The sequence below is a fragment of the Oratosquilla oratoria genome, chromosome 33 (genome assembly GCF_046742065.1).
Source record: "Oratosquilla oratoria isolate Oo_2021 chromosome 33, ASM4674206v1, whole genome shotgun sequence".
Lineage (NCBI taxonomy): Eukaryota > Metazoa > Arthropoda > Malacostraca > Stomatopoda > Squillidae > Oratosquilla > Oratosquilla oratoria.
Genome location: NC_134809.1, coordinates 29,769,404 through 29,782,430, shown reverse-complemented (window position 1 = coordinate 29,782,430; position 13,027 = coordinate 29,769,404). Strand labels below are relative to the sequence as shown.

The 13,027-nt window shown below is 37.5% G+C and overlaps 1 protein-coding gene across 12 annotated transcripts in view; it reads right to left on the bottom strand.

Moving 5' to 3' along the window:
- Positions 1-13,027, bottom strand: part of Gip (hydroxypyruvate isomerase-like protein Gip) — a 73,921-nt gene that overhangs the window by 14,326 nt on the left and 46,568 nt on the right. The window contains exons 1-3 of one of the 12 annotated variants that reach the window (XM_076172730.1): positions 3,154-3,187; positions 1,003-1,233; positions 119-230 (exon numbers count right to left, since the gene is read on the bottom strand). In XM_076172730.1, coding sequence (XP_076028845.1) covers positions 119-230; positions 1,003-1,233; positions 3,154-3,172 — 362 coding nt within the window. In that variant the 5' untranslated portion in view covers positions 3,173-3,187. Of the gene's footprint in view, positions 1-118; positions 231-1,002; positions 1,234-2,671; positions 3,005-3,153; positions 3,188-13,027 lie in introns of those variants that run through there. The other 11 variants (XM_076172731.1, XM_076172732.1, XM_076172737.1 and 8 more) reach the window with 11 other exon arrangements.

Here is a 13,027-nt window from a genome sequence, read left to right as displayed (position 1 = left end):
AAAATCAAAGTGATACTCAGGGTTGCTCTGACTTACCTATTCCTCTTTATTAACCCTATGAAATTTTTTGAAAACCACAAATATAATATTCAATCTAATCACACCAGCAAATCCTTACTTGCCACATTTGAGAGCTTTAGCATAAGCAATGCTCCTCTCTAGACTGTCCCTGAACTTCTCCTCTTGTCCTGGCTTGGCAGCAAAGCCCAATTCACCACTTTGCACATCCCCTGACATTGGGTAGACATTATCATGAGGATGCTATGAACCACAGTGATCATTAGACTAACTTACATGCCACACCTATGGGTGTATCATTATTAAAATTTTAGTGTCACCTAAGCTTGATACATATCTGGAAAACAATTCTTCCATATAATTCAGATCAATACAAGCTTATCTCGTATATGAGAACATTATACAGTAACACCTCTAATGTATTAAGCTGGTCTCAAGACCCGTGATGTATTATCAATCAATCTGTCTTCAGGTAACCAGCAACAGCCTACATACGGGACTATAAGTCACTCTGAGAAGATATTGTTATTTTCTCATGTTTGTGTAACTGTGGATCTCCATTCTTAAATTCTCTTATTTTTAGTTTTTACCATTCTACTGCATTTATTGGCACAATTTCTTTACTGAATATTCTGTTCAAAAGTATATAAAGAGGAAAATTATTTAGGAAAAATTAATACATCAGTCATACACAAGAATGTATGACTGATGTATATGTTCACGAATTTTTATTTTCATATAATTTTTCTTCCTTCATGCTTTTCTTGGCATTTCCCAGAGGTGTGCAATTCTGTGTGTAGAGTTTTGTAAGTGAAAGTACAGGACAGCAACTCTAAATGAAATTGAGTCTTGACTTTACACATATGGAGAGCAATGAATCATGAAATCCCAAATGGGTCACATACCTAATGTTGGTCCTGTTAAAAACCAATAAACAGAAATAATATGGAGAGATTACTACATCAAAAGAAAGTAAGAGCTTACCAGGGTCTGAGTTGATGAGAACTTGTTGCAAGCCTGATTTTTGGAGTGCCTCCACAACTTCCTCAATGGAGTGCACATAGGGAAAGGCACACTCCACAACCTTGAAGCCACATGCACGGGCAGCTTCGTATCGAGCAACAAGTGGTCCAGCTTCAGTAAACATGAAGCTGAGATTGGCAACTGCACGCAGAGGCATCTTGATTGGCAATATGTATGCTGTAGAGAGAATATCTGGGAGATAAAAAATAAATAGATACATAAATAAAATAAGAATAAAATAAATAAATAAATAAATAATAACAATAATCAATCAGTAATTGTGGGGGGCTCATCATCAGAATGGAAAGAGGTCTCAAGCCCAGTGCATCAAGGTAGTGTCATCAGACCTTTGTTATTTATTATATATATCAATGATTTGCCGGATAATATTGCCTCAACTTTATATATGTTTGCGGATGATACAAAGTGCTTTGGAGAGATAGTGAATTCCACTGATCAAGAAATACTACAAAACAACATAAATAGACTTCAAGAGTGGTCAGAGAGATGGCTACTTCAGTTTCACCCTGAGAAGTGCAAGATTATGACAGTGTCAAGGTCTAAGTCACATGAACACAGGCAATACACAATGAGGAATGAAGATCAAGTAGTATCTTTAGAGAGAGCTGACATAGAAAAAGATCTGGACATAATGATGGGTGAACAATTGAATATTGAAAACCATATAAATGAAAAGATTAATAAAACAAGTAGAGTTATGGGGCTTATCAGAAGATCTTTCATCTATTTAAACCAAGAAAAAAAATTATATTGCTTTAATGAGACCTCTTAAATTTGGTCAAATAATCGGGAGCCCAATCGGGAAAAAAAATATATAACTTCTTTGAAAAATGTACAGAGAAGAGTGACGAAGATGATTCCAGGACTCGAGACCTCAAGTTATGAAGAGAGATTGAAAATGCTTCAGCTGCCTACACTAGTATACAGGAGACTGAGGGGTGGCATGATTGAAGCATTTAAACTATTAACTGGAAAGTATGAAATGGGGATAGCTACAGTGCTGCATCTTAAGGATACAGACCCAGCTACTTTCCAACAAGAGGACACAAATACAAGTTGATGAAAAAAAGAGATGTCGTACAAAACTGAGGCAAAATTTCTTTGTGGAAAGAATAGTCAACATATGGAATAAGCTCCCATCAACTATTGTAGAAGCTCCGAGTGCATTTGCACTTGAAAGAAGACTGGATAAATATTGGAGACATCATGAAGTGAAATTCAATTATGAAGCTGCATTGTCACTCTCGCCACACAGTGGCCAATGACTACATAAAAAAATACAAGATCTGGGCATATACTGGTATAGATTAAACAGCCTGCACCTAAGTAGTATTTTTTAAAGTTGACAAATTAAAAAAAAATAAGGTTTGGTTAGGTTAGGTTGGATAAGTTATGTTAGCCTGCAGGAAAAAAACAAAAAAAAAACAAAAAAAGTTTTACAATTTACAAAAGCCTAGCTGTCAATCCGTATGTTAAAAAGGACCGACAGATACTGTAATCCAGAAAGTACCACATTAGGTAGAGTACCAAAAATAGTCAAAAGATTAACTAAATCCAGTTATACTATACAGTATATTGATCCTATATACGTTCACAGAAATTTGCATACTTGCAAGAAATAATACACCACAAGGGCTTGATTGAATCTCTTTATAAACTGTACATACTGTTGGACTATTGCCACCTGCTATCCTATTTATATCCTCTATCTAGCAATCACTTGTTCACTTGCATTTGCAGACTAACCCGTTGATAAGACGCTGTACCCCAACTGGACAATAGTCGTCACCGTTACGGGCCCTCAGTTGAGAGGTGTCATGTAGGCTAGAGTCAAAGACGATTAAATTCATTGTGATTTATTTGGTGGGTACAAACGACACCACTTCCTAGCTGAATACAAAGCTTACATCGTAGGACGATTGCTCAGCTTAACGAAATATACGGATCCCTCGCATACAGTATACAAACACAACAAACTCTCCGGGATTTTGTACTAGTAAACACCTTAAAAAAAGACAATACATATGAACATAAGAATGAAGGAGACTGGAAGACCCTATGGCCTACACTAGGCAGTTCCATGTCCCTTACCACCTGTGACCCCATCCATAAAGTTGTCTAACCGTTTCTTAAAACAACCGATTTTTTTCAGCGCTCACTACATGGTTACTAAGTCTATTTCATTCGTTGACCACCCTATTAGTAAACCAATTTTTCCAATTTCCTTCTTAAATCTAAATTTGTTAATTTAAATACATTACTGCGAGTCCTGTCCTGTTGTCTTAATATGATGACCTTGTTTGCGTCACCCTTGTTAAAGCCTTTGACCTACTTGAACATTATTTCACCCCGCACTCTGCGTCTTTCCAGTATGCAAAGGTGCCTAAGCCTCTCGTCAAAAGGTAAATTTCTGAGCCCATGTATCGTTTTGGTCATTCTTCTCTGTACTGATTCTAGTGAATTGATGTCCATTCTATAAGACGGAGACCAAAACTGTACTGTATAGTCAAGTATGGGTCTAACTAACGCTGGATAGAGTTTGATAATTACCTCTGCACTTCTATTCGTAACTGTCTTAACAATGAAACCTAATGCTCTGTTAGCTTTATTCCTGGTGCTAATGCACTGTTTCCTGGATTTTCTTTAAAAACGTATCATCTAAGCTATATCTGTTTTCGGGGTTGTGTAGCCCTACGTTTAACATGCTGCACTTTGAGATGTTGAAGTTCATTTGCCATTTCACCGACCATGTGAACAATTTGTTAAGATCATCCTGCAGAATTTAGGCGTCGTTTCCTGACCTAATTAGGCGTCCTATTTTAGTGTCGTCCGCAAACTTACTAATATCACTATTAATACCATTGTCCAATTCGTCCATGTACATAATGAACAATAAGGGACCCAAAACCGAGCCCTGGGGAACTCCACTAGAAACATTCCCCCCATTTGAATTTTGCACAATTTATGGTGACCCGCTGTTTTCTGTCACTGATCCAAGCTGTGATCCATTCTAACACTTTTCTTCTTATACCATGGGCTTTGATTTCATTTAGTAGTCTCTGGTGGGGCACCTTGTCGAACGTTTTGCTAAAGTCAAGGTAAATAACATTGTAACTATCATTGTTATCTGACGCCTCATATACACTTGTGTAAAAACATAGAAGATTAGTCACACATAATTTACCCTTGGAGAAACCATGCTGTGAGTCACGAATCAAATAATGTCACTCGATGTGATCTCTCAGTCTATTAACTTTTATTGATTCAAACATTTTACCTGTAACTGATGTCAAACTGATTGGCCAGTAGTTGCATATAGACGATTTATCTTCCTTTTTGAAAACAGGAACAAGGTTTGCCTGCCCCCTAAGGAATAGGCACAAAACCAGTGTCTACTTATTAAATATTTCTGTTAACTGGTCAGATTTCAATTATGCACTCTTTAAAGTTAAACATTCTCGGAGATTTTCCGTCTGGACCCGGGGATTTTGTAGCTTTAAGTTTTTAATATGTTTGACTACTTCTACCTTGACTTTCTTCATACCCACTGAAAATCAGATCGCAGTCTAACCTCTCCTTAGTAAACACAGAGAAAATGTTTGTTAAACACCTCACTCTTTTTTCCTCCGATTCTATCATGACATTTTCGTCTTTTTTATTTTTTTTTATTAGGCATATCCTTTCCTTTTTTTTCTGTAGAGATGAAAGAAGCCCTTTAGGTTGGATCTAGCTTGTCTGGCAACCTTAATTTCATAGTTACGTTTCGCTATGGGTTTCTTTTTAATCAGTCTTGCCATATCGTTATATCTAGATCTAAGGTGTTTCTCCTTTTTTTTTTTTTTTTCTTTATTCAAGCTTAAAGTCCTCTTTTCATTCCGATCGCATATTTCAGTATGTTCGTCATCCATTTGGGAGTATTACTATTCTTTCGTATTGACTTGAGAGGAATAAATCTATTTTGAACATTTAGAATTAAGGCTGTTAGGTTACTACACATTCCATCCAAATCTCTGACCGGGCTGTTGATTTCGCGCTTGTAAGTGACCTGACTCAAGGTACGCATATAATCCTCCGTGACCCGACTCCTGACCGCGCTAATGACGTCCAGACTGACCTTGTATCTAACCCCGTCATTGCCCCATGGATCGGTCTCGTAAGTGACCAAATGTCTTAAACACTGTCTCATATAATCAAAATTGGCTCTTCTGAAGTCCGGTACTTGAACGTTATTCGTAATATTTAATTTTTCTCAAATAATATTAAACCTTATTTCTTGATGATCGCTAGAGCCTAGACTATCTCCCACTTTTACGTCTCTCGTTAGGTGCTCATTATTGGTTACAAGTCCAGCGTATTCTCTCCCCTCGTAGGATCGGTAATAATTTGTTTTAGGAAATTATCGTGCACCACATCTAAGAAATTAAGAAATTTTGCGCTTCCTGATTTCCTACTAAAATTTCCCAGCCAATACTTCTGCAATTAAAATATCCCATGATCACAAAGTTTTTGTACTGGGACGCCCTGCGAATTTCATGAATCAGGGGACCAGTCTGCTCAATGCTGAGGTTAGAAGGTCTATATAAGGCGTCTGTAATAAGTTTCTTATTCTTGCCTATAATCACCACCCAAATAGATTCCGTATTATACTCTTCCTTAATCGAATTGTTGATAATACAATTTATTGTATTTTCAACGAAAAGTGGTACTCTTCCCCCACTCCTGCCAACCCTGTTCTTGTGAATTTTTTTTTATCTCCTATCTCGCTATCCAGAAGAAAATGTCTATCAGCCATTCAAGAATTCAGTAATTGCTATAATATCAAATCTTTCTACGCTTGTTTTACCTCGCAGCAAATAAAATTTATGTATTACGCTTCTGCTGTTTGTATAGTAAACTTTTAGTTTATCCTCCCTCCACCTGATTAGATTATTCTTTTCACGTTCCCTCTCTGAGCTGTTTCTAATGCCTAAACTATATTCCGATACTTCCCCCCTGACTCCAACGTTATCTACTCGAAAAAAATATATATGCAGGATACCTACTTCTCGCTCAAGGGATTCAACAACACCCCGTTCCTTGTATATAGATTTTTTTTTACCGTCAAAGCTATACAAGTTGTCGACAAATGCCAATCCATTAGCTCTATAATGTTTTACCAGCCTGCAATTCATTGCAATAGCCCTGGAATGTCACATGCCTCCAACTCTACGCCTCGGAAGGATTCCACATACAGTACAACAGGAACCCCTCCCTTATTCCCAATCTTATCTAGCGCATCCCGGAACCTATCATTCCTCCAGCACTCAAGCAAACTATGGGTTTCACACCTTCCCCGACTATACACTCTTCTATCATGTCTCTAACATCACCTATTCCCGCCCTAGGGAAACACACCCGGGTCCTATACTTCTTATCTTTGTCACAGAAGGCCCTATCTAAATACAGTACCTTACCTGGCTATCCTCCTACAACCAAAATCTTATCTGTGGGCAGGGATCTAGCAATTGCCCTACCCTTCTTGCATTTTCTTAATTTTTTCTTCTTGTAGACCCGCGAGAGCTTGAAAAGAGGTGAGGGCTTTTTACAATCACTCCGTGTCTTGTTTGTCACAGTTTTCCACCCAGGTTTCAGACATGGTTTGTCGTCCGTGTATTGGGCCTTCGAGCAAAGAACTCGATTCTCCTCTTTAAGGCCCTTAACAGTCTTCTCTAAGGTTACAATTCTACTACATATATATTATACCTCTTCGGCGCTGATCACTGAAACAAAACCACTCGCCATCTCACTGTTTGAAGCACCTACCCCAATTTGACCTGACCTGAGTGACACCTAGTGTTCAATTCCAACGCCTACTGATCAACAATCTACAGTAAATTTCCAATATATAACGTCCTCCCTCCCTAGAAGAATTATAATTTCAATCTATTCTGGGGTTTTACCACTCTGCCAGATCTTCTCAAAGTTACTGGTTCTGGCAAAGGGGAATCTATAGAACTTGAATCCCCAGAGGGTGGAGTTCCAGTACAAACTTTTGATTTGTCCATGTGACCATTGGATTCCAGGTTCATTCCAAGTTCTGAATCAGTTACAGATATTTTATCAGGAACACTACCATCCCGAGACTCAATCACATCTTTGATTTTTAAAAACAACACTCCTCACAACCAGATATAAATCTTGGCATTAATTGATCAGCATGCCTCTTCCTTAGGATGATGCCAAAAATCTCCATTTGTACTTTGAAGTTTCTAACTCACATTACTTCAACAATTTTACCTTCTACTCGAATAGTTCCCTGGGCATAATTTTAACAGACACAGCATCATCTACCTTGTATTTGGCTGTTACAAACTTAAATTCATCTCTCAGGTCTCTTTTCCTGGGTTCTTGTTTCTACTAAACCTTTGAAATTCCTACTACACATCATATCACCTGGTGCCTTTCATGTGGAAGAATGTACTGATCTTTTATAATTATGCAAAAATCTATACATTCGTGTCTCTTTTTAAAGTTTGTACTGCCCTCTTCGCCAATCCATCTGAAAAAGGATTATAAGGAACAGGGGTAATATGCTTGATTGCATTCGTCCTCAAGAAAAAAAAAAATAAAATCCATCTCCTCAGACACAATTTTTTTTACATTATTTGAAACAAGCACATCTGGTTTCCCAAAAAATATGCCTTAATCTAGCAATAGTTTCAGCAGGTGTAATTGACTTTGTAACGTATACATCTAAAATATTTGAATGGGAATCAGTTAACAAAAGAAAAGAAGATCCGTCTATTGTACCTGCATAATCTACATGTATTCTACTCCATTCTTTTTCAGTTTCTGGCCGGGACAACACAACATGTTTTGTAAGTTTTTAAAACAAATGTCACGTGACTTTACAACTTCAGACAGGTCATGTTCTAATTAAGGACACCATATCCAATTTCGATCTGAAGACACACCAAAACATTAAGGTTCTGTACAATAGGACACTAGCAATGTATTCTTTCTTTTAGAAACATCACTTACAATTGTATAAGCAAAACGACCTAACATAGACCTCCAGTTTAATCTTCTTTGGATCGAAGGGGTCGATCCGTCCTTGAGCACTAGAAGTCATATTCAAATTTCTTCAAGCTTCAAGTTTTTCAATTGAAAAAAAAAAAAAAAAAAAAAATTGTAGTCAATTGCGGTATAATGTTCTGGTATGGACAACTAAGGCAAACTAAACTCCTGACTACACAGTGATCTCTATCTCTTTTAATCACCGAATCAGGTGAGTATATGGCGAGCATGAAATCTGGAGCTGGAACTGGAAGTCCTCCATCGTTGCTAGGAAAGAGGTCTTGGAGCTGTGGGGCGAGGTGTTGCTGCGACGGTTGGTGAGGCTGTACTGAACTCTGTTAGCAAGAGATCGTCCTTTTAAACCCCGCGGCACGCTCACAGAAGGGTTCCGTCGGATTGTCTGTTGTCTAGCCTTCTGATTGGCTGCCTTCCCTTTGGCTGTGGGGTGCGTGAGCAATCTGTGAGTCTTGGCGAGTGCATACGCCTCCACTCGCGTTGGTGACGTAATCAGTCTGGGTTGGGCCGGCCAGGGAAGCAGACGTCTCAGGCGCGGCCGGCGTCGGTGGTTAAGACAACGTCACCATGCCGGCTCCAGGATCAAAATTTGTGTGTGTGTGTTGGGGGGGGGGTTAACCTGAATATTGTAAATATAGATGACGATTGCGGGAGGGAGAGCCTGAATTTTGTAGGTATAGATAACGCTTTTAAACAGATGTACTCTGTAGCACGAATGCGAATACTATTTTGAATATAAATTGAAGCATATGTTCTCACTTGATTTAGTTTAAAAATACTGAGCAAAAACAATACTTAATACTTAATCTTAATATAAAGATTATGCGAAAATAACAAAAAAACATTATTAAAAGAAATGTGACCCCCACGAAAGAACGTGACAAATTATCACTCATCATTTATTACAGGAATAAGAAAAAATCTTCCCTAATTCTGAGAAATCACACCGCCCCAAAACCTCATGGAATACGTCAGTCCCACGTAGTGTACAAATTCACTTGCCCAGAGGAGGACTGTACGCCCCCTATCTACCTACGTGGGAAAGACAACTACCACTCTGTCCAGAAGAATCACCCTTCACCTACAACAAGGAGGACCTAAACACATTTGGACCCACCACAGACACCATCTCGACAGGGAAACCATGATACATAATACTGAAATCGTCGCAGAGAAGGACCTCCAACGTCTGACCATCTTGGAGGCTGTGATTATAAAAGATTTACAGCCCATTATTAATGTACAAACAAATGATTTCTCCCTCCTCCCCAGCATGAAGCCTACACGTAGGAGACATTTGTTCACAAAAATAGAGCCGCCGGATCAAAACAAGCACCCCGCAGAGGACAAAATGTCATGCCTTAGACGATCGGCTAGGCTGAGGAATCAACCACATAGCGCCAGCTAAGCAGAGGAGAGTCATTAGCGATCTCTCCAAGTTTTACCTTTATTCATTTTTATACCCACCATTCATTTTTATACCCACCATTCCAACTGAAGATGCAGAACGACCTACGAAACGTCTTGAATTTATTCTACTGTGTTTTGTTTATTTTCATTTATTTTGTTTATAAAATAGACTTCTGTGTTAATATAGGTTCCCAATGTCAATTAGAAATTTGCTTCTTCCCCTCTCTTTTCCTAGGAAATCTACTTTCCGAAAGCTAGAAAGCTTACGAAAGAAATTCATCTCCAATAAATTTGCTGTCGTTTTCAACAGAATATGCTTGAAAGAGAATCTCCTGCCACGCTTCACGAATATATATATATATATATATATATATATATATATATATACATATATATAAATATATATATATATACATATATATATATATATATGCTTTTTTCGTTTATCTTACTTCCAAGAACCCAGTAGATACAATGAAAAATATAGCGGGGTTGCGTATCCGTTATTCTCACGTACCAGCATGCTGGTGTAATGCTACAGTGCTCAACTGCTAAATCAGCGGTCCGAGTTTAGTTCCCGCCCTGGCCTGAAAAACATTTGTTCATGCCTGCGCGCGTTTTTATGTGATTCACCATGGTCTTGGATCACGTGTTGGACTCGTGATCGACAGTTATTAACCTCCCGGTTGAGAGCTTAGAGCTTGTATGACCGATCTATGGGTAATACTGTGACCTTACACGCACACACACACCCAACTCCTCATCCACGAGAATTGGAGTAGCACCCCGCAGTGAAGCGATACTGGAATTATTTCAGCCCTGGGCGGGAGTCGAACCCGGACCGCCGTAGTGGCAGGATGTGTGTGTGTGTGTGTATTTACCTAGTTGTATTTACCTAGTTGTATTTTACGGGAAGGGGAGCTATGCTCGTCGTGTCCCGTCTTCATATCTCATTTTATCTAAACTATTTTTAAATTCATGTATTGTTTTTGCACACACCACTTTCTCATCTAACTTGTTCCAACTGTCTATTACTCTGTGAGGAAAGCTGTTCTTTTTCAAATCTCTTCTATAGCTGTCTTTTTTTTATTTTCTTTCCGTGTCCTCTTGTATTTCTGTCATCCCATTTTATCAGATTCTCTCTATCAGTAATTTCTATGCCTTTCATGATTCTGTAAATAGCTATCAAATCTCCTCTCTCTCTTCTTTGCTCTAGTGTCTGTAGTTCAAGTTTTTGTAGTCTCTCTTCATATGATAGTTTTGAGAGTGTTGGTGCCAATTTTGTAATTGCTCTTTGTATTCTTTCAAGTTTTTTTTATACATTTTTTTTTGTACTTGGTGACCATATCGTTGCTGCATATTCCAATCTTGGTCTTATCAGGGTGATTAGGATTTTCCTCACCATTTCTTCATCCAGGTATGTAAATGCCACTTTGATTGTTCTTATTAAATTATAAGTTTCTCCAAAAATCTTATTTATATGTTTCTCAGGTGACATATTATTCATAACAATGACTCCCAGGTCCTTCTCATTTTCTACTTTTTTTATTCCTTCTTCTCCCAAATTATATGATCCTGTTATTCTGTTTTTGCTTTTTCCAAATTCCATTATACTACACTTTTTTGTATTGAACTCCATCTCCCACTTCCTACTCCATTCTTGTACTTTATTTAGATCACTCTGTAGTGATTCACAATCTTCTTCAGTTTTCACTCTTTTCAGTAGTTTTGCATCATCTGCAAAGAAGCTCATATAGCTTTCAATTCCTTCATCCATATCATTAATATATATAGCAAACGTTATTGGGGCCAGAACTGTTCCCTGCGGGACACCGCTTATTACTTCATTCCATTTTGAGTGCTGGTCTCTTATCACTACTCTCATTTTTCTTTCTTGTAAAAAGTCTTCCATCCAATTTAGCAATTTACCTTGTATTCCTCCTTCATATTCTAATTTCTTAAGCAACTTCTTATGTGGTACTTTGTCAAAAGCTTTTTTTAGGTCTAGAAATGCACAATCAGCCCATCCATCTCTTTCTTGTATTATATCTATTAGCCTTGAATAGAAACATATTAAATTGGTGACGCATGATCGTCCTTGTCTGAATCCAAATTGCCTTGGATTTAGTACGTTGTTTTTTTCCAAGTATTTTACCCATCTACTTTTGATCATTCTTTCACAAATTTTTGCTATTGTACTTGTTAGAGAGACTGGTCTATAGTTGGTAGGTTCTTCTTTATTTCCTCCTTTATATATAGGTACTATATTTGCTTTTTTCCAATCTTCTGGAACTTTTCCTTCTTTCAAGGAACTGCTTATTATGCTATGTATTTTGTCTGCCAGTTCATTCCTGCATTCTTTCAGTATCCAGTTTGCTATTTCATCTGGTCCATGCGATTTTCTGACATCAAGATTACTCAAGTGTATCAATATTTCATTCTTTGATACTTCTATTTCTTCTATAGGGGGGACTTTCTCTTTCCATTCAATCTCTTCAGGTTGTATGTTCTCCCTTGTAAACACTGATTTAAAATGTTTGTTCATAATTTCCGCCATTTCCATTTCCTCAGTGTATTCAACTCCCCCTTGTCTTAATTTCTCCAAGTCCTGTTTGTTTTTCAGTTTATTGTTTACAAATCTGTAGAATAGAATAGTTTTGGTTGATCTTTACATTTTTCTATGACGTCTTTTTCATATTTTCTCTTTTCCTCTCTGCACGTTTGTACATATTCCTTTCTATAACCGGTATATATTTTCCATTTATCAGGTCTGTCTCTTTTCCATCTGGTCCAGGCTTTGTCTCTTTTGTCTTTTAACTCCCTACAACTTTTGTTGTACCAGCATTTTACATATTCTTTTTCTTGTTTTTGTCTTGGGACATACTTTTCCACTCCTTTTTTGTAAATTTTTGTCAAGATATTCCATTTCTCTTCCACTGATGTTTCTTCTTTGTATATTTCTTTCCAGTTTTCTTGTTGAAAGAATTCTCTTATTTTATCAAAGTTTGTTTTTTCATACATCATTCTTCCTTTTCTATATTGTTCATTTCTTTTCATATATTTTTCTTCATTAAGTTCCAGTTCAATCAATATGTGGTCACTTTTACCTATTGGTGTTTTATATTCAATCTTGTCCACTATTCTAGGTTCAGATGTAATTAATAAGTCTAGTCTCGATGGTTCTTCTTCATTTCTATACCTAGTGTTCTCCTGTATCCATTGTGTCATTGTGTGGTCAATAATCATCTCAAGTAGAGCGTTTCCCCATGAGTCGTCTCCACCCTTTACTGTCATTTCTTCCCAGCAGATTTCTTTGCAATTAAAGTCGCCCATCATAACTATTCTTCCTCCCTCTTCCATTATCTTGTTTAATGTTATCTTTGTGTTCTCTAACATACTTTTATGTTCACTCTCTTCCCATGAGGCTGTTTTTGGAGGCACATAATTTATCACAAATTTTCTGCTCTTCTTATCTCTGTCTTCC